Source organism: Condylura cristata, unplaced genomic scaffold, assembly GCF_000260355.1.
Source record: "Condylura cristata isolate star-nosed mole 26May11 unplaced genomic scaffold, ConCri1.0 scaffold00003, whole genome shotgun sequence".
NCBI classification, from domain to species: domain Eukaryota; kingdom Metazoa; phylum Chordata; class Mammalia; order Eulipotyphla; family Talpidae; genus Condylura; species Condylura cristata.
This window is the reverse complement of record NW_004567104.1, coordinates 10,730,445-10,753,738: the sequence shown is the minus strand read 5'-3', so window position 1 is coordinate 10,753,738 and position 23,294 is coordinate 10,730,445. Positions and strand designations below refer to the sequence as shown.

Below are 23,294 nucleotides of genomic sequence, written 5' to 3'. Positions count from 1 at the left end.
AAAAAAAAAAAAGACTATCCACTAGTTAAAACAAAAACACAAGAAACGTAAGGGAGAAGGGAGTAAAAATCAAATCTAAAATGAACAAAAACAGTTGTTATTCAGTCAACAGTTTATTCCAATGGCATACCTTCTGTCTCTCTTATGTCTAGAACCTTCTTAATTTGAGAAAGAGGCATTAGGTGAATATGCTTAAGAGAAGCTGGAGGTCGAGTATGGCCGTGAGGACTCCTGAAAGTCCCAATAACCTTGTGTCGTTTTCTTGCTATCTGATTATAGAGGAGAAAAAAAGTAAGTCAGAAATATGAAAATGAACAATGACAAAATAAGAAATGGCACAGTCACATAAATCTGTAAGAGCTCACAGGAGCTCATTTGACTTAGTCATTCCAGAATTAATGTGATAAAAAGCAAAGTTACTATGTGACACATTTTTATGTATAACTTAACAGAACTGCTCCAATTTACATGCATAGAACTCAAGTCAGGAAACAAGCCAAGGGATAAAATCTTTGCAAAAGGTCCCAGAGGAATGAAAGAACTTAGAAGCATGGTGCTAAGAAGAAGGATCAAAGGACAGAGAAATATTGAATTCAGGCAAGTTGCTTTGAAATCTCTGTACTGTATTCAAAAGATAACATATATCAGTTTAAGAGAATTCAAAATTATCTCAACTCTTATATGAGGCACTGAGGATTAAGGAGACACATAAAAATCATTCTGGATATCATATATATATATATTATTAAGAATCAGGAAGATGAAAGAACTAAACAACAGATTAAAAAAAAATAGTACAAATTATAAACTCTAGGTGCTACATTAACATATAACACTACCTAAAGTAGGAACTCATGTAAAAAGAATAGGTAAAGTAACAATGGAAAAGACCGGAACAAAATCAGCACTTTTATAATTCATGATGTACTTGAGTTCTGTGAATTTTTTTTTAAATATATTGTTTTCATTTCCATAAAAGCTGAGGATACTATTTTTGCCTTTTTCAAAAGAACATTTTTTTTTCATTTGTAATTATCAATTGAAAAACATTAACGCAAAATGAACTAGATTAAGTTACTTAATGAATTGATATTGACTGGTTACAACATGAATATGACAAAGTATGGCTGGAAATATACTACCTTGCATTGGGTAATGAGAAAAGATCAGAGGGTAATCATATCATGTTCACACTGAAGCAGAAATACGACATAGACCTATGCTAAATATCAAATATGAAACATTCATTTACATTAACAAAGTGAAACTAAGCAAGAGTTCTTCATTGAATGTTTCTACCATAATATCTGAATATCTTAAAATTAATTTCCTATGCAATATAAATGAAGTTTTTTTTTAAAGACTTATTTATTTGCGCATACAGAACTGGGGTACAGTCCAGAGGTGCAGGGGCAATGAGAGGATTTACCAGAGACAAAAGAAAAAGCAGATCAATGAAGTACACTGCTGAGGGGAGCAGCAGGCAGGTCAACAGAGGTCTGCAGCGCCATGTGGATCACCTCTGGGACAAGCGGGGATCTAACTCATGAAGAAGTGTCTTTCACTTCCTAGTGCTGTGCTTTAACCTGCTGCGCCACCAGGGAGGGCCCCTGAAGTTAATATTTAAAAAGGAAACTGGGGGCACTCCCTGGTGGCACAACGGGTTTAAAGCACAGTACTATGAAGCTCTCTGAAGCCACTAGAGCACAAGTTTGTTCTCCGGCCAGAGAGTTGACCCCCATGGCGTGACAGACCTCTCCTGACCCACCCACTGCTCCTCTCAGCAGTGTATTTCAGTACATCTGCCTGCTCTGCTCCCTATTCTGTCTCTGGTGAATCCTCTCTCTCCCCACACCTCTGGCTTGTATCCCGGTTCTGTAACCATAAGTAAATCAATCTTTAAAAAAGAAAAAAAAACAAAAGGAAACTGGTAAGTGTTAATATTGATAACGTCAATGCTATTACATCAAAGTAAAAACAAAACATAGACAAGAAAGAAAAAGAAAAATATATCCTTAAATCTTAAATTAGTTCAATTTCAGAAAATCACTTATCAAATTTAAGACAAGTCATTATAAATATTACCTATCTTAAAATGTTTCTTTTATCATACTCTTCATTCCAAATATGCTTTTAAAAAAATACAAACAGGGCCCTCCCTGGTGGCACAGCGGGTTAAAGCACTGCACTAAGAAGCTCAAGCCACTTCCGCATGAGTTCAATCCCCACTTGCCTGGAGGTGATCCACATGGCGTGGCAGACCCCTCCTGACCCGCTCCCCTCAGCAGTGTACTTCATCTATCTACCTGTTCTGCTCCCCGCTCTGTGTGTGGTGAATCCTCTCACCATCCCTGCACCTCTGGCCTGTACCCAGTTCTGTATCCATAAATAAATAAATCTTAAAAAAAAAAATACAAACAGCTTACATTAAGAGTTTAGGATTATAAATCTAGAGGTACAAAGTTAATTTTAAAAATAGAACCACTTCAATTAATGTGATTCTGAGACTAGGGAATGCTGAGAAAGAGTACAGCACAAAAGCCACTGAATTCAGGACAGCAAAGGAGGTAAGAGTCCAGGGTATCACATAATAGACTTAGAAGCTACAAGGAATGACCAGTGGCAGAAATTAAAGTGGAGAATACATTTATAGAATACTTCACAGACTTTTAAGGATGAATAAGATCAAAAATGTAAAGAAATCCATAACTCTAATTAGAATAAAGAAGATAAAATCAAAACATATTAGCAAGGAAGTATTGAAAACCCAATCTAGGTATTTCAAGAAGAAAAACCTGTAATAATAACAACAATAACACAATATAAGCACTGAGTAACCAACTACAGTGAAATCCCATCATGATGCAAATTCAGATAAAATTATTGAACACTGACTCTACCTTGCTTCTGTTTTCAAAGAGAAAGCAAGCTACAGCTGTTATTATGGAGACAAGTAGTTCAGAATTATCTGCCTCGTGACTTTTTATGCCTTTCTCAGTTCAGGGTATGGTCAATTGATACAGTACTTTCACTCTTGTGTTTGGTGACATTAATGATTAAATGAAAATATCACTTTTCATTAATCTCATAAAAACAAAACTCTGCATTTAATGCAAGTAATTTTGAGATTTTATTACACCTATAATTGTAAATGACTTGTTCTCTAAGAATCTAATAATGTACATAATAAAATAGAACTGCAAGAAAAGTAGAACAGGATAAAAGAAAAAGGTACAGAAATTTATTGAAAAAGGAAACCCATCAAATAACTTTAAAGAAACAACAAGAAGCTATGGTAAAGCTATGGTATGTCAAGTGAATCTTCTGGCTAATGTATGTCTTATTAAAGTGAACACCTTTCTCTTCTGTGATGAAGGATAATATATTCCTGTACATCCCTCTTAGACTGTTTACAGTTGTTTAAAGATACACTATTAAAAGATTCATAAAAGAGTTGAAAAAGCACAATAATTTCAACTGTCCACAGGGGCAACATGGAGAAAATTTTTGAACTTTACTAACTCACTCTAAAATCAAGTGATTTAAGTTAGAATCAGAGGTTCTTAAGTCATATTATTATATAATCAAAGTTATCTTCATCTTCATCAAAACAATGACTTTTTGGAAAAATCTACTTAAATTTTAAAAAGAAATGGTCCCAATTATTTGTGAATATTAATATAGATAGAAGCTCTTAAAAGTCTTAAGCTAAGCGGTGATTTGCATGGAAGTAAATTTCATTTCTACTTGGATTTGAGGACATGGTAAATTTATCATGCTTTTTAGTATTAAGTTTCCTAAAAACACTTATTAGAAGTCTAACACCCAACAATTTGCCTCAATCAAAAATATGAACTTATTTGAGTATGTTTTACTCTGATCGTATATATTATACTCCAAAATTTGGTTTTAAACATTCAATAAATCATACAAATCAGCAATGTCAATTATACTATATTAAGTACAACTTTACCTCTAGGCAGTCATTGAAGAGAAAGAGAGTTACTTGTTCTCCTCTGTCACACGGGTGCTCACCTAAAGAAATTGTTTCAACTCTTTGTATTAAACTTCGGTGAGAAGACAAAAGATTAGCCTGTGTAGATTGAAAACACACATAGCAAAATATCACTTGGTGGCAATTTTAAAATTTAAGAGAAAATGAAATAAAGATTTCATTTATAGTAAAACTGTGGAATCTAAATAACAATAAAGAGAAAATAAATTGACAATTATAAAGAAAAGGAATACGGCCCTCCCTGGTGGAGCAGCGGGTTAAAGCACTGCATTAAGAAGCTAAAGCCACTTCCGCATGAGTTCAATGGCGTGGCAGACCTCTCCTGACCCGCCCGCTGCTCCCCTCAGCAGTGTACTTCATCGATCTGCCTGTTCTGCTCCCCACTCTGTCTCTGGTAAAGCCTCTTGCCACTCCTGAGCCTCTGGCCTGTACCCCAGTTCTGTATGTACAAATAAATAAATCTTTAATAAAAAAAAAAAAGAAAGAAAAGGAATACTTACTGGACATCCATCTACTTCATAAACAACATCAAAAATTTGTTTTTGGGCTTCTGTTTTTCTTTTATCCTCATTAATATGCCTGAAAAATTAATAAGGCTATTTTTAAAGCCAAATCTCTTTTCACGAAAGCCCTCCCATATGAATCTGTTACTTTTGGTAACTGAATCAGTTAAAATATTTTTTATAAATATCCCACTACACTGAAAATATCTATAGAATGTTTTAGTAAAGTATTTACATATTCATTATGTACTTCCTAAAATACAATAAATATGTACACACTTTAGGTTAATATAAGCTCTAACTATAAGTCAATGAAGATTTTATGCAAGTTATTCCCAAGTCCAAAGTTTAATCATTTCATTGAAACAAAAACTAAATCCAATGCTTACAGACAAAATGGAGTAAAAAGGAAATATCCTTCTGCTTGAAACAAATTTTAAAAAAACCCATCAATATACAAAGAAACGAGTTCTCAAGGCCTGCAAGTCATTTCCTATATATAAAGACATATAAGAGATATACTTAGGCTGAAAGTAAAACAATGGACATACTCCCCCCAAACACAGAGAAGTTAGGCCATAAAATAAATCTCAAAATATGTGAGAGGATCAAAATAATACGAAGTATCTTCAACTACCACAGTGGAATGAAATTAGAAATTAATAAAAGGAAACTTTAGAAATTCATAAATATATGAGAATTAAACAACAAATAACCAAGGTATTAAGAAGAAATCATGAAGGAAATTAGAAAATACTTTTAGACTTAAAAAAAAAAAAACCAAAAAACCGCAAACCAAACTTTATAGGCTACAACCAAAGTAACATCTAGGGAAATTTATAATTATAAATGCATGTAGTAAGAAAAAGAGCTCAATACAATAACCTAGCCTTATAACACATAAAATAACTAAATCCAAAATCAAAAGAAGGGAATAATAAAGATTAGATTGGAAATTAATAAAAGGATATAAAAACAATGGGGAAAAGTGGCAAAGCCAAAATTGGTTCTCTGAAAAGATTGATCAGTAAAATTGACAAACATTTACCTAGGTTGAAAAACTAAAAAGAGAGGGAGAAAGCTGAAACTGATAATAGGCTAGGGAAAGGCACAATACTTAGTATAGAAGTCTGCACTTACATAGCATAGGTTGCACATATGCACAGTATGATTAATTATCTAACTTTTTTTTAAAACTAAAACTATTATTTTGAACTAAAATTCCTACCCCACAATGCCTAAATGAGTACTGAACATTGACGCCATCAGACATACCAGGGTCAAGATAAACAGGAAGATGTAACAAGTTTTGGGGCTGAAGGTGACGAATACCAGTCAACTGTGATGGAATATTCTTTCTGATGGACTGCTTGCTTATGAGTCTTTGCTTAAGTGATTATGAGACGGCCAGCTTGAGATGGGATGCTGGAACAATCTGTCTGTCTGTATTTGTCTGTTTCTGTTCATTATTCTCTCAGATCAATAGATATGTCAGAATAGGTCCTTCAGAGTGATATGCCTACCATTCTCAGACCACTGGAGATCTAAATAAATGTGCTGCTTAGAGTTTCAATTCCTGTCTCTACTCATTGGCTTTCTATAGTGACAAACAGCACCAGAATCCAGGCCTATTCTATTAACAAAACTACAAAAATTAGGAATAAAGTATAAGTAATTACTACATACCTTAGAGAAGCAAAGTACAATATAAGAACAACTTTATCAACTTAGTAAATAGCTTAAATCAATAGACAAATTTCTATAAAGAAACCAATCACAGAAACTCACTCAAGAAAAAGATAATAGATCTGTAAGAACAATTAGTAATTTGAAATTTTCTTACAACAAAAAACCCAATTCTGCCAAATAACTGAAGAATTAATACCAATTTTTCACAAAGTCTTCCTAAAAATTAATAAAGGAACTACAGCCCAACACCAAACAAAGAAATAAGAAAACTATAAATTGGCCATCTTTTATTTATGAATATAAGCACAAAAATCTTCAACAAATATTAACAAACTGGATGATAAACATTCACGATACAGTCAAAAAACAAAACAACTGTAACCACTCCAGAAGCTGGTATTTAGTAAACAGCATTAGTGTAAATGTTGGACTTTCTCTCACTACAGTTATTCAAGTTTCTAAAGGATTGTCTGCTTTTCTGCAAGTACTTTAAAAAACTTGAGTTCGCATAAAATAAACACCTGTAGAATTTCAAAAATGACTTAATTAAATGTATTTAAGACTTGCCATGTAAGTCTTAGGACTTTACATAGTAACAGTGTTTTCAATTCTGATCTTAATAGTTAGAAATCATTTCTAATGAGAGCTAAGTCTTAAATGACTAGTAAGTAGCCTGAATTTAATCATCAAGCTCCCCATATTTCAGTTTCACTGAGTTTATAAATTTAATACATCTCCAACTAATCTTATAATTTCATAAAATTTAAGGTATGAAATAAAAATATATAAAACTTTTTATTGTACTGTGTCCAAATTCCCAAGTTACATTTGAATAGTTTACATTAATTGGAAGTTAGAGGTGGACACACTGAGCATGTATTAATGTATCTGTAATATATTCTGATTTTAAATCATTTTAGTTTCTTTGCATCATAGCTTACTATCTTCAGCTGGTTTTGATTAATGTATTCATAAAACTCTTATTTAAATATCTAACTACACTACTAGAAAAATAATTTAGGTATTAGCTTACAAAATTTTGCTACCAGTATTTTTCTTCCCATTTATGGCTATCAATTCCATTCTAAATCTTAGGAATAATAAAAATTGAAATCATGCACTTACGTCATGACCTCCTTTAGTGATTCAATAGCTTTCTCTAGAGTACATTTATCAGGATTTTCTTCAGCTGTATGCTTCTTAAGATCTGTAATGATAAAAAATTCTTCCTATGACTGCCAGAAATTCAATCATTTTCCATCTAAGACTTAAAAATCAAAATAAACCAAAAAAATGCTGTCCATTTTAACATACAGGCTGATTAATTTTCAAAGACAGTATCTAACATTTACTTTAAAAAAAGCTTTGTTCATTATTCCCTTAAGAACTCTCTCCTTACACGTTGATATTTCCACATCATTTATGACTAAATTTAAATATACATGTATTTTCAAAACACATATACTACATGTGTTTGTATAAGATATACAGATTTTCATACATGACTGCTCCAATTTCCTTCCAGTAAATTCTGGGAACCCTTAAACTCTTCACCTTATATATATGTTGAATGAAAATACATAATCCAAATAGCTGAAAAATTATGCATGTTGTATTTCATATTGCAGCCCCTGGCTCCAACACAGAGAGCATTCAATGTTCTTAAGAGCTGGTTTTGTTTAGTGTAGACATTCATAAAATACTTATACTCTGATTCTTCTTACCCAGGTTGTTTTGTAATGCTTTCTATGCCATGTTCTATCTAATGGCTCCCTAATACCATCTCCACCATAGCTTTTCAAGGGCTAGAACAAATGCTTAGACATGGAATTCATTTTAATAATGACATTTGATGGAGTTCTACAAGTACTTAGTGGAACAATAATGAAGATAAGAAATAAGAGGGGGGAAAAAAAGACACTACTCAGCTCAGTAAAGTTGAACGATTTCTTTGTTTAGATGACAGGATCAAGAAGTTGTGGCATATATACACAGTGGCATACTAATCAATCAAAGCAAACAAAATGCAGGTCATTTGCAGAAACATGGACGAAGCTAGAAGATATTATGTTCAGTGAAATAAGTAAAAAGGAAAAAGAAAAATATTGGATGGTTTCACTTACAATAGGAAAACAGGGAAACTAAGCAAGGAGTCAGGGAAAAAAAGACAAAACTATTATAAATCTAAGACATACAGCAAGCGAGGGGGACAAAGAGGTATTGAAACAGTGGAGAGAAAGCAGAAGGAACTATGGTAAAGGTTCATGGTTAATGCTGTGGGAGTTTTATGGGTAGTTTACCTGAGAAAGGAAATCAAATATTTGTACAAAAATGAACAAAGAGAAACATAAAGCCACAATGCTAAAATAGAAAAAAAAAGTTTGTTTATATATTCTCTTTATAACTTGTAAAACAGGATAGCTCTTAATGATGGGAAATCATTTTATACGTTAGTAATTCTTAACTTCATTAGATAACATTAAGGAGAATAAATAATCAAATTTTTAAGCTAGTACTGTTATTCATACTCTAACCAAAATACTGGATAGCTACAAAGTTGGCCTCCTTATTTGCTATGTATATACTACTGCAGTTGAACTGAAAGGTACAAGATCAAAATGCTTTATTACTACTGCGTTTTTCCTGTTCATTTTTTTTATTTTTCATATTTAATTTCAAAATATAAAAACTGACAGTGTCATAAAAATACTCATTACTTTAGTTAGCTAAATGTAAAGGCATATACATGTTCTTTACTTTCACTGCAAAGTTTTTTTAATAGAAATAAATACTCTGCTGTGAAACTTTCTTCTATTACTATTTAAAGTGTAAATTCTAAAATAAACATTCACATTGCAGTATTTTTCTGTACAATCTAAGAGGTTAAAGTAGCATAAGTCCAAGTATAAACAACTTTACTGTAATTCAGAAAAAGACTAAATAACTGGAAACAAATGATTTACATTTTATATTATAATTTTGTAGGTGAATTTTGTGCTTACCTAGATGTAAACTGATTTTGAATTATGACACACCACAAAAAATAGGAAGACTCAGTGCAGAGAGAAAATGTATTAATACTAGTAAATATACCTGATTATCAGAACAAATAAAGCACTTTTAGATTTTACAGCACCAATGAGTACAATTATTCATAAACATAATAAAATATAAGATATAAATTTTAATATTGAAATCTATGAAAATGACAAGTTCAACTTTTTTAGAATATAATAATCCCACAAACATAGTCCAAAACCTGCAAACACACAAGATAAGTACCATTTAAAAGTAACACAACACTGGGTAACCTCTGAACGGGTCGAATGAGAAGTTCAGCAAGGCTCTGTCGTCCACATTCTGGTTTAGCTTGGTTTATCTGAAAGAGAGAAATTTATTCAACAATTAAAACAAAAAGGTTTTCTGTGAAGATCAGATACCCTACATTTATTAGATAGCACTCCCACAATAAGTGTCCAATAAGAACAAATAGGATAAAAGAGGTGGTGGCTATTCTCTGATAAATTACTGTGGATGAATAATCTTCCAAGGTCTGGAATGATCTACTAACCAGCCAAGATTTAACACCTTAAACTTAAAATAAGTTCCTCTACACATTCAAAAAAATTTCCTTTTAGGATTCTCTTAAGTCTGATACGATGGATAAAAAAAGGACACTATTGGGGGGAAAAATCATTAAAAGTAAAACAATATTTCATTATAAATTTTGATATTTGAGAACTAAAGCGTATGTAACTTAAAAAAAAAAAATAATAACCATATACAACACTCTCATTTTCTAAGAGGTCTCTTGTACCCTACTAATAAACACAGCATCAAATTTTCTGAGGTTAACAATCACTGCCACCAAACAACTAAAATTAATAGTTAACATTAAGGTGTTCCTACATGGATATATTTTATTAACAGTTTTTATTTAACTCTTTGTAATTTTAATGAATTCTTCCAAAAACTACTCAAATTTTCAAATAAAAGTGACAGTACCTTCAGAAAAGCATGAAATCGTGGTTTCTGTTTTTCACATTTAATAATTGTTTCCTTGCTCATTTCAAAGAAGTTTACAAAGGGAGGGTAGGTTTTTACCAAATCTTTTGACTAGGAATAAGAAAAAAATCAATCTGTTATGCATGCTATCCTTAGATAATGAAACTTGAAAACTAAATAACCAATGGTCACATTCTAAAAGTGGATGCAAAGTTTAAAGTAAGTTCTGCTCAAGGTTAAATACAGAATTTTTTAAAATAAAATTCTCATTAAAGAGTTAACTGCTCAACAGAATCAAAGACTAGTACACAATCTAAACCTGAAAAGCAAAAAAATACAGAGAGAAATAAAAAATGCATTAAAGCTTGGCCTGCCTGGTGGTGCAAGGGGTTAATTTTCAGCACTACAAAGCAATCCACTCCCAGGGAGGTGACCCACATGGTACAGCAGACCTCTCCTGTCACTTCTGTGGCTCTCCTATTTCAGAAGATCTGTCTGTCTGAACCACACTCTGTCTCTGGTGAATCCTCTCATCATCCTGAACCTCTAGCCCACACCCCAGCTCTTGTATGCATAAATAAATAAATCTTTAAAAAATACATTTAAGATTTAGTACATTTTTTCAGATCACTGAAAACAAAGTTAATGTCCCACAAGCTAAAGAACTCAAATTTACAAATCCAAGTCACAGCACCTTTTCAAAATGAATTTACTTTATTTGATAAACTTAAGCTACATGATTCTTACCCTAATAAAGGTGCAGGTGCTCATTATAAATTTTCATACAGAGCAGATAGTCAACTAGAGAAAATGTAAAAAAAAAATCATCTGTGGCCATTTTCAAGGGAAAATAACTGGATCTGCAGTAAAGTGATAGCATAGTACAATTAATGTTCCTAATGATGACCGAGGGTTATCAAGAAAGGACTCAATTGTATATAAAATGCATATTTCATAAGACAAGAACATTACCAAGACAAGGTTGTTGCAGGAGTTGTATTTTACAAATACAACCGTGTCAAAATTTTAACACTCTGCCAGTCCATAATCAAATACTTTAATCCAAAAACTTAAAGAAAAAACACTTACATATTTAAGAAAGATGTCACCAATGCTTTTGTTCTCATCCCAATTAACAATAAGGTCTTCAAGGTCATCCTGAAAAGACACAAATCAAAATACTTAAGAATGAAGTTGGTACTTCCTTGATCATCTTTTTATACTTTTCAAGGCATTCATTTTGAAAGTAGGATCAAAAGTGTATTAATTTGATATATAATAATACATTTTTCCTCAATAAGGAATTAATCTTTCACTATGAAAAAAATACTGTAAAAATTAGAAAAATAACATAATGTACCAAGTTAATAAGATTAACTCTCAATATGATAGGATAATTTCTTACTATTAATTTAAGACATTTGGTATCATAGAAAATACTTTCAATACAGCTATTGAAACATCTTCTTAACATCAGTCATTGCAAGCTTATAATAGAGGTCAGCAAACTTTAAAGGAGCAGATAGTAAATATTTTAAGGTTTGTAGACCACGTTATGGTTTCTGTCACAAGTGTTCAACTCTGTCCTTATAGAGTGGAAGCATCCACAGATATTAAATGTACCAATAAAGTGTGTGCTGTGTGCCAATAAAAATTTCTTTACTAGTATTATTAAAACTATCAAAATCCTAAAACTGAGTGGATCTGGTCCATTCATCATCGTTTGCTAATCCAGGTGTATAAAACTCTTCAATCACTATCTCAAAGTTTATTTGCCATATGAAAAGAAGTTCATATAATCTCTTATTACTAGGGAAATGCAAATCAAAACCACAATCAAGTACCACTTTACACCTTTCTCTTATCATCAAAAAGGCAAGAAACAGCAAGTGCTAGATGAGCATGCAGAGAAAAGGGAACCAACCAGGAACCCTTCTGCCGGTGGACTGTAGATTGATATTATTATGGAAAGAAGTATGAAGACCCCCCTCCTCCAAATTAACCGAAATACCATATGACCCCAACTATCCTACTATAGAGTATTTGAGGAATATGAGAGCACTAATTACAAAGAGATATATGCACACCCATATTAATAACAACATTAGTTATAACAGCCAAGAGAACTGGAAATGTCTTCAGAGCCAATCTATGGATGAATAGATTAAGTAGACATATTCACAATAAAATATTATGCAACTATAAAACCAAGATAAAATTCTGTCATTTGTAATAACATAAATGGATCTGGAGGACATGATGCTAAATGAAATAAAAGACAAATGTCACATGATTATATTCATGTGACAGATAAAGAAGCAAACTAACAATACAAATTAAAACAAACTCCCAGGTTACAAAAACAAAATACTCTCAAAGTATCATCCACAGGTATCCTTAAGCCCTCACCTCACTCAAAAATGAATTCAAAATGAGCCATAAGAATGAAAGCTATGAAAAGCTAAAATGTATGAAAGCTAAAATGGTAAAACTTATAGGAAAAAACACCAGAGAAAATCTTAGAAATGATTAGGCAAAAATTTCTATGACATCAAAAACACAGTAAATAAAAGGAAAAGAGTATAAACTGGACCTCATCAAAATTAAAAGCATAGAGACCATTAAAAAATGAAAAGACAACAGAAGTATATGTAAAGTATATGGAAGAAAATATATACAAAACACATAACTGATAAAGCACTTATCAAGAATTTAAAGAGAACACTTACAACTCCATTAAGACAAAAAGCAACCCAATCAAAAACTGTGTAACAAATCTAAGCATACATTTCACTAAAGTTATTATACAAATGGCTAATAAGCATGTGAAAGATGTTAACACCACTAATCACTAGGTAATGCAAATCAAAATCACAATGAAATATGACTTCACATCATAGAATGGCTATTAAAAAGAAGGTATCCACAAAATTGTGGAGAAATGTGAACCTTCATATATTACTAGTAAGTATGCAAAATGATGTAAAAGGCTGATGGCTTCTCAAAAGTTTTGAGTCTACCAATATGACCCATCAATTTTACTTCTTAGTATCTACCAAAGAGGAATAAAAACAAGCCCAAAGATTTGGTACATAAACAGCAGCTTTATTCTTAATAGCCAAAAACTACAAGTAAGCTAAATTTCCATCAACTGGTGAATGAATAGAGAAATGTGGTATGACGATTACCTGTTCATACAAAGGAATAAACTACTTAACACGCTACATCCATAAATGAAATTCAAAAACATGATAAGTGAATGAAGTCAGACATAAGATACCACATACTATATATTACTTGAAATTCAAGAAAAGTAAATTCATACAGACAGAAAATAGACTAATGGTTGTCTAGAGTTAGGGCTAAGATGGAGATAACTATAAATGGGCATAAAAAGTCACATTGAGGCCCTCCCTGGTGGCGCAGCGGGTTAAAGCACAGCACTAAAAAGCTAAAGCCACTTCTGCATGAGTTCGATCCCTGCTTGCCCCGGAGGTGACCACATGGTGCAGCAGACCACTCCTGACATGTCCGCTGCTCCCCTCAGCAGTGTACTTCATCAATCTGCCTGTTCTGCTCCCCACTCTGTCTCTGGTGAAGCCTCTCGCCGCCCCTGAGTCTCTGGCCTGTACCCCAGTTCTGTATGCACAAATAAATAAATCTTTTAAAAAAAAGTCATATTGAGAAGGGTGGAAATGTTTTATGATGGGCTTATGATGAAAGCTACATCACTTGTTAAACTTACTAAAAGCAATGAATTATATATTTGGAAAAAAATTAGTGTGTAAAGACATGTAAAATATATCTCAGTAACACTTAAAAATTGATGCATCTTTAAAATTACTTAATTTTTAAGATTTTAAATACAGTTAATAATGATTGATAAGTCCCACATAAAGAAAAGTTCTTCGATAAATTAAAGAGTTAAAGAGGCCAAGTAATGTTAAGAACCACTGTCATACTCTGTCAAATTCAGAAACTTCAAAGGGGAATGTTACTTCCAATAGCATAAAAATGAACACAAAGTAAACTTTTATATCACCCTACAAGAAACAAGATCTAACTATTGGAAATAAAAAGTAAATGAGTTCATGCTTATATAGTTACATAGCACTTAGAAGAATCTCTAACAATAGTGTTCAGTAAACTATTATTAGTTACATTTTCCTATGTATTTAACAAGTAGAAAGGATATTTGGAAAACTGTGATGGACTACAAAAAAAAAACACCACAACTTACAGCTCTAAGGCTGTGGTAAGCTTTTAAAGTGTAACCATATAGGATGGCTGTATATAGTTAAATAAGAACAATGCTAACAGAAGGCAAAATAAATATTCTGTAGGTACTATAAAAAAAGTCTACTCTGGCCCTCCCTGGTGGCGCAGCGGGTTAAAGCACAACACTGAGAATCTAAGGCCGCTTCCGCATGAGTTCGATTCCCGCCTGCCCTGGAGGTGACCACAAGGCGTGGCAGACCTCTCCTGGCCCGCCTGCTGCTCCCTTCAGCCGTGTACTTCGTCGATCTGCCTATTCTGCTCCCCACTCTGTCTCTGGTGAAGCCTCTCACCGCCCCTAAGCCTCTGGCCTGTATCCCAGTTCTGTATGCACAAATAAATAAATCTTTAAAAAAAAAAAAAAGTCTACTCTGTTTCTGACTACCATTTAATTACTAATGTTTGTTGTTCAAAGACTTCTGCCTTCATCAACTGCTAGCTTAAAACTAAGTAATAGAGTAATTAACTAAGGCGTAGAGAAATTTAAGTAATTTGCTGCAAATCACAGTTGTGAACCAATATTCAAACTCAGATTTGTCTGACTCCAGATTCCAACTGATACACACTACAATTCCTCATCAAAAATAGGGAATCAGGGCCCTCCCTGGTGGCACAGCGGGTTAAAGCACTGCACTAAGAAGCTCAAGCCAATTCCGCATGAGTTCGATCCCCACCTGCCCAGGAGGAGACCCACGGGGCAGGGCAGACCTCTCCTGACCTGCCCGCTGCTCCCCTCAGCAGTGTACTTTGTCCATCTGCCTGTTCTGCTCCTCGCTCTGTTCCTGGTGAATCCTCTCACCCTTTGCATCTCTGGCCTATACCCCAGTTCTGTATGAATGAATAAATAAATCTTTTAAAAAAAATAAATAGGGAATCAGATTGGCAGTTGAGCTCCCCAAGAGTATTATTCACCCTACTACCATTTCTTAATAATGTTTCTGTAGAAAATGTTCAACTTAATTTAGGCCTGCCATTGGAAATACCTTCTTATTGTTTACTTTCTAAAAGGACAGGTTTATTAGTACAAGCTAGGAGATGACTCTTGCATAGTGGGTAAGAAAAAAGCAGGTAAGACTATCTTCTCCATGTCCATAACACATTAGAGAGTCACTTTAGGATTCCCCCAACTTTACCTCCTGGCCATTAACAAGAGAATTCTAACTGTAGTTCTAACAAATAGAGTATAGCTTCCAGATTAGAAAAGTAGACGAAATAGTAAACAGGTGGAATTAGTAAAACTAAGTTATTCTTTACTTCCTCATTAATATTTCTTCTGTCACCATCCACTTTTTTTTTTTTACCTAGCCTACTTTTTTTAAACATACCTTACTGCACAATAGAATAATCACATTCCCCAATATATATCTGCTCCTTAAACAAGGAAAAGGTGCCCTGAGATTTACACTAAATTAACAAAAGATAAGCATAGAAGGAAAAAGTACTCCCTCCAATGTCTTCCTACTATTTTCATAATTCCATATAAAAGAAGGGATTTGCACATCAAGAACCAATGTTGATTAGTACCAAAAAAATATACACATAGGAAGAGAGAGAAGTTAGTAACTTACAAAATTCTCATCTAACCTATCATCAGCACATTAATCTTTGAAAGAAAGGTTTCCAATTAGTGTCTAGATGAGGAAAGGTACTGAATCCCAGCCATGACATTCATATTTCAAAGTAACATGACTATCATTCAGTGAACATTTACTACCGGAAACCTACAGGGAAGAAATAGTTTTCAAACCTCATAAAACTTCTGAACATTACTCACTCAACTTCTGAGTTTAGTTTATTATCAATATGAATGGCATTATTTGATGTTCAGTGTCAGACACTATGTTTAGTAATATATGTAAAAAATTTTTTTATAAGTTTACAGCCACCCATACCATTATTCCTATTTTAGGTAAGAAAGCTGAAGATAAAGCCACCTAACTCCATGCCCAAATTATTCTATTCTATCATTCATATCCTTAACCACTATACTATAAAATATTGATTATCAGTAGTTCTTAGAAATGTTTTATCAATGGGATATGAAAAACTCTACAAACTTGATATATTTACACAGATTACTTGTTTACATATTAAAAGAGTATATCTACAGCATGATTAAGAAGCCAGTAGTGTATTACTAAAGCTAAAACAAGGAAAGAACTTAAGTGTTCACTGATGGATAAAGAGAAGATGGCATATAGTCGTGTGCCATGATGACATTCTGAAAAGTGCATTATTAGTAAAATTTATAGTTGTATGCATATCACAAAGTATAAATGCACAAATTTAGATGGCTACATATGTATCACCAACATATATATGGTGGGTGTTTGACTAAAATGTTGCTGTGAGCACATATTTGCATACAATGGAACACTACTGAGCCAAGGAAAAAAGAAATCTTACCATCTATGCCAACATTAATGAGCCTACAAGGTATTATGTTACGTGATATAAGCAGAGGAAAAAACATACCATGTGATCTTACTTAAAGGTGGGCTCTAGCAAGCAATCAAGAAAACAATCTCCAATACAGGGAAAAAAACTGTTGTCAAAGGGGACAGGGTTACAGTAGCAGAAAGAAATGAAGTCAAAAGGTACAAACTACCAATTATATGACAATTATGTCATAGGTATAATATAACCATAGTTAGTTGTAATGTAAGGTAAAAAAGTTGAAAGCTATAGGGTAAGAAAACTGAAATTGTCCAAGAATACAGATTTTAAAAGTTTTCATCAAAAGGAAAAAAAATTCTAGCTCGGTGGTGATAAATGTCAACTAAATTTATAGTGATAATCATTTAATAGCTACATTTTTCAAACCATTATGCTACATACTTAAAAGTAGTACAAAGAGGTCCTCCCTGTTGGCGCAGCGGGTTAAAGCGCTGCACTGAGAAGCTAAAAAGCCACTTCCGCATGAGTTCAATTCCCGCCTGCCCCAGAGGAGACCACATGGCGTGGCAGACCTCTCCTGGCCCGCCCGCTGCTCCCCTCAGCAGTGTACTTCGTTGATCTATCTGTTCTGCTCCCCACTCTGTCTCTGGTGAAGCTTCTCACCACCCCTGAGCCTCTGGCCTGTACCCCAGTTCTGTATGTACAAATAAATAAATCTTTAACAACAACAAAAAAAAAGTAGTACAAAGATATGTATCAACTTTCATTATATTAGCATAGCAAAAGAAAACAGAGGAATCAAGATAGTAACAGGTTTAAAAGAAGAAATTTTGAAGTTAGACGCACAAGGGTTAAAATCCTGGCTATTGCATTTATTAGCTAGCTAACTTTGAAAAAAATTATTTGTTTTCAGGCCTCTCTGATGGTGTAGGAGTTAAAGTCTCAATTCTATCAAGCTATAGGCAGCCACCGAGGCCTAAGTCCCATCCCTCACCAGGGAGCTAATCTACATGGCACAACAAAACTCTCGGGTCTCTCCACTGCTCCCCTTAGTTCCAGTGCCTGTTCTGCTCCCCACTCTGTGCCTGGTAAATCCTTTTACCCTCCCCCCCCCCATATCTCTGGCCTACACCTCAGTTCTTATATGCATAAATAAAGAAAAATAAAAAAATAAAACTTAAAAAAATTATTCTGAATGGAGCTATTAGCTGTTTCACATCTGTAAAATGTGGACAATAATAACTTCTTTACTGTATTCAACCTACATGTTAGTATTTGATAAATAGCTGGCTATATTTAAAAGAAGAGAAAAAAAAAACAAAAAAGTATAGGTGAAAAAAGACAAAGACAAGGAAGTAATTGGGAGATGGGAATCACAGGTATTTTCTACTCTTTCTCCTTTTTTTCACAATTTGGCAACACAGAGAGCTGCAAATCTGAAATCAGCTAAAAAAGAGTGACAAATCTGAAATCAGCTAAAAACTAATGGAAATATTGGTAATCTAACTTTACAGAAGCTTAAAGATTTCACAAGTGAGAAAACATTTTCAAAGTTCAAATGAATCAGAGAAAAGGCTTTTCTGAACTGATATAAGGATTCTACATTTTATATGGAAAGGGGACTTGCATACCTACACTGGCTAAATGACGCAAATTCAAGCTGATCCATAAATTAGTGATTGGACACCAAAATCAAAATGTACTTGATTTCCACTCTACTTTATATTGGAAAATGAAATAAAAATCATTATGGCTTACTTTGAAAGAGAAAAATGGATCAATTTTGTTAAGCACAACATGGGAAAACAAGGAAGTGAAGCTAAGTTACATTGACAAGTTTAGTTAAAACTGTCCCCAAATTACATTGCATTAGAAACTGATTGTTGGAAATCACGGACCTTTCATCAAAAGAAAATTATTAAGAAGACAGCATTCTTCTTTGGCATTTATCTGACTATAGACAGGAATAAAATAATCTCTCAGCCCCGTTCAACCAACCTCAGTTTTTCAAATAACCCAAAGCAAAACAAAAACATACAACCTGAGAAGAACAGTAGAAAAATGACAAACTTGTTCTACCCACCACTTATCTACTGAAAACACTTCATAACATCTTAGCTATTCATTCTCAAGATATGTCAAAGTCAAAAAATAGGCAAACACTGACAAGGAACTGAAAGAAAAGAAAGAATGAGTCAAAGAAATAAATGCAAAAGTAGTTAAGTTTTATCTTTCAAAACAAAACTTATTACCTAGTTAGAAACAGTTTAAAAATCATGACATGCAGGCCCTCCCAGGTGGTGCAGAGGGTTAAAGCACAGCACTAAGAAGCTAAAGCCACTTCCGCATGAGTTCTATCCCCGCCCCAGAGGTGACCCATATGGTGCGGCAGATCTCTCCTGACCTGCCTGCTGCTCCCCTCAGCAGTGTACTTCGTCGATCAGCCTATTCTGCTCTCCACTCTGTCTCTGGTGATCCTCTCACCACCCCTGGCCTCTGTCCTGTACCCCAGCTCTATGCATAAATAATCTTAAAAAAAAAAAAAAATCATGGCACACACAATCCAAAACGAATTACTACCAATCTACCAAGTACAAATTTACCTTTATCTTAGTATGTACATCAAAGATATCTGGGATACTCCCAAAAATGGTTTTAATCTCTTCTGGTGCAAGAATAGGCCCACCACGTTGCCCTTCCTCTTCCAATGGAACTTGAAATAACTAGAAGAAATAAAAGAGTAGTTTAGATAAATGGTGGGAAAAGAGACAAAAAGCAAAAATATAAATAATCATAAAAATAAGATATTGATGGAAAAGAAAAAAAAATTTTTTTAAAAGCCTCTCCAAATTTTAGACATTTTCAAATCTATTGTATTCTATTTACTGATATATGTGTGTATAAACTCTTATAATTATCATTTTTTAATTTTTTATGTTATTAGAATCTAGTAACACCATCATAATTCTTCAATAAAATTCTTAGTATAACATAAAAGTAATTTCTACTTCTTCACTGACATTAGTAAGGAAAAAAAGTAATAAGCAGTTATTTCCAGACAATATTTAGTAAAAATATTAAATGTTTTGAAATGGTAGTGACGAAACTTGGTTTAGGGTTAAGACTGGATCTGACATTTTAAAAGACCTGTCTCTGGGCCCTCCCTGGTGGTGCAGCGGGTTAAAGCACAGCACTAAGAAGCTAAAGCCACTTCCACATGAGTTCAATCCCTGCCCCCAAGGAGACTCACATGGCGCGGCAGACTTCTCCTGACCCGCCCACTGCTCCCTTCTGCTGTGTATGTCATAGATTTGCCTGTTTCACTTTCCAGTCTGTCTCTGGTGAACCCTCTTCACCACCCCTACACCTCTGGCCTGTACCCCAGTTCTGTATGCATAAGTAAATAAATCTTTAAAAAAAAAATACCTGTCTGTATCCATGTTGTTATTTTTATGAATTTAAAAGAAAAATGACCTGACAAAATTCTTCCAAATACAAAGTTTAGCAAAGTTGCAGGATACAAAGTAAGCACACATATACATGCATGTATGCATGCACGCACACATACACACACATACAATTGCTATATACTAGTAATGTACAAATGGAAAGCACATAAAAAGCATTGTTAATAAAAAATTAATTTAACTATAAATATAATAAAAATGTGTATGACATTAACAATTAAAAAAGGTCTAATAAAAAATCAAGTAATATATAAATAAATGAAGATGTGATCGTGGACTAAAAGACTCAACACACTATGGCCAATTCTTTCTCACACCATCTAAGGATTTAACTTAATGTCAATAATACTTTCAGGATTTGCTTACAAAGAAAATAAAATTCTAAAAATTTATATGGAAATAGAGAAAACTTCTAATAATAAGCTGCAGTATTCAAGGCTATATGGTACATGATACAAGGAGAACATGCAAGGTCAATCAAACAAAATTTAGAAACAAATCTATGCAAACATAGCAAAGTAATTTTTGATTAGGGTGTAAAGGAACTCAAAGGAGGAAGGTCAGTGGTATTAGAATACTATTTGCCAGGCAAAAAAGTGATTAAATGTTAACATTTATATAAAATTTAACTCAAATGGATCAAAGACCAAAACAACAAAACATTAAGTTTAGAAAAAACATGCAGATACATTTAGGACTTCCATTTCTCCTAGGACAGTGAATCCCCACCTGCTGAAATCAACTAAAAATACTCAACAAAACCCCTTTCCAAATATATCAAAAAGCTGAGCAGAAAGTGAGATACCTTCAGAAGTCAAAATCTAAATAAAAGTATGTAGTTAAGTTTTAAAAACCATTTTTTCCCCAAGGACATTTGCCTAAACTGATGAAAAGTTAAGCTTCAACTATAAAAGCCTCAATTTCTAGCCTTCTGAAGTCTAAAAATTGGATTCTAGTAAACCTACTACCTGATTCCAATAAAGTAAAAAATGTATATAACTTATAAAGCAGAAATTCTAGGTTTTTACAAAGTATGTTCTCAAAGAAATATAAATAGGAATATTCACAGCACTGTTAACAGTAAAGTTAAAAAGAAAAAAAACACGGCAATAAAACAAAGTAACTCCAACATCCACTAGAAATAAGTTAAATAAACCAGTATCCTTATACAGGAAAATGAATTACAAATGACTTTACAAATTTGTCTCAAGAACACTTAACATCAAATGAAAATAAGAAATCACTAAAATTACACAAAAATTTTACATTTATATAGTGCTTTTCCTACACATACATAATAGCTCCATAAGGAAAGTGATAAGCACTAAATTCAAGATATTGATTCTCTCTGAGGGGAGGGAAAGGAATGGGTTAGATATACAAAGATATTTATAAATATCCCTTTATCTAGGCTCTAATCAAAAATCCTAAACAAAAATAGTCAGACAAACAAAAAAATCAAGGTTTATCAAAACCTTTCAGTAGTGTTAAGACATGCTGAACTAATCTTTCTTAGAACAGTTCTACTGAATTTGTCTTAAGTATAAATTAGGTAGTCAAAAACTACTGCAACATTTCTCAAATCCATCCTCTTCATTTTCACTGACACTATTCTAAGTGCAGGTACTCACATTCTATAAACAAGACTGCTGAAATAAACCCTCAATTGGTCAACTTGCTTCCACAATTTCCCCTCTTCAATACCTCCTTCAAAGTGAAGTTCTTTCTTAAATGCAAGTCAGATAATATCTTCTTCCAGATAACAGTTCTTCTACAGCTTATGAATGATAAAGCGTACTTTACAAGGCCTTCAATGACATAGCGCAGGCAGTCTTAATTAGCTCTATATTCAAACTCTACATCATACAGTGAGCCTCTTAGTCCACCCTAACCTCACTTTAACCCCTTTAAACTACTCATAATTCTTTATATTACACACATCCTCAATTGTCTGTATTGTTTTCATAATCTCAAATACACTTTCTGTACCAATCAAACCCATACTTTAAAATTCACTTCTATTTTTTTATTACTTTAGCCACTTTATTTAAGCCATCAAAAATCTTTAAGCTGGAAGAATAGTAACTTTCACCTCATAAAGCTCCAAATATACCTTACCTAAATCTCCCTCATGATGCTTATAGCCTTCCACTTGGTGTTATAATGAGGCATTATGTGTTATCTCCTCTTCCAGTTTAAACTCCTTTAAAACAGGAATCCTCCTTAATACCTGGCACAATGCTTTGTATTAAAAAGGAAGTATTAAATGGAATTAAGAAGCTTCTTGGATATTCACTTAACTTGGCAGCTGTTATAATTAAGTTATTCTAAACCAAATTCAAAAGTAAAAGAACGTACCAGTCTTACAATAAAGCTTAAAAAGAACACTATTATGAATTTAGATCACAGCCTTTTAAATTAAACTTTAAGTTTATACTAAACAAAATGGTATGAAAGAAACTTCGCTACAGTTTTAATAATTCCAAGAGTTTCAATTCCAAGGTTTAATGGGGCTCTCCCTGATGGTGCAATGGTTTAAAGCACTGCATTATGAAGCTCTACCAAGCCACTGCAGCACGAGTTTGATCCCCTGCCAGGGAGCTGACCCACATGGCATAGCAGACCTCTCCTGACCCACCTGCTGCTCCCTTCTGCAGTGTACTTTATTAGTCTGCCTGTTCTGCTCCCCACTCTGTCTCTAGTGAATCTTTCACCTGCCACACCTCTGGTCTGTACCCCTTCTGTAAGCATAAATAAATAAATCTTTAAAAAAAAAAAGTTTAGTGAATTTAATTGATACACAAATTAGAATTTGGAAACATCAGTGTGTTTACCATAGACTGCAAAGACATTTCTAGGTAAAAATGCTACCAAACTACAAGAACAGAATCCCAAATGCTAAAGGGATTTCCTGCTATTCAACTATATTTTGGGTAAATATAA

The 23,294-nt window shown here is 33.4% G+C and overlaps 1 protein-coding gene across 3 annotated transcripts in view; it reads right to left on the bottom strand.

The window, feature by feature from the left end:
- The window catches only part of ECT2 (epithelial cell transforming 2), a 53,449-nt gene that overhangs the window by 13,923 nt on the left and 16,232 nt on the right, over positions 1-23,294 (bottom strand). For all 3 annotated transcript variants that reach the window (XM_004674969.2, XM_004674970.2, XM_012731272.1), the window contains 8 exons: positions 19,488-19,607; positions 11,302-11,370; positions 10,213-10,323; positions 9,490-9,586; positions 7,333-7,414; positions 4,516-4,594; positions 3,974-4,093; positions 131-269 (listed from right to left, as the gene is read on the bottom strand). In XM_004674969.2, the coding sequence (XP_004675026.1) occupies positions 131-269; positions 3,974-4,093; positions 4,516-4,594; positions 7,333-7,414; positions 9,490-9,586; positions 10,213-10,323; positions 11,302-11,370; positions 19,488-19,607 (817 nt within the window). The remainder of the gene's footprint in view (positions 1-130; positions 270-3,973; positions 4,094-4,515; positions 4,595-7,332; positions 7,415-9,489; positions 9,587-10,212; positions 10,324-11,301; positions 11,371-19,487; positions 19,608-23,294) is intronic.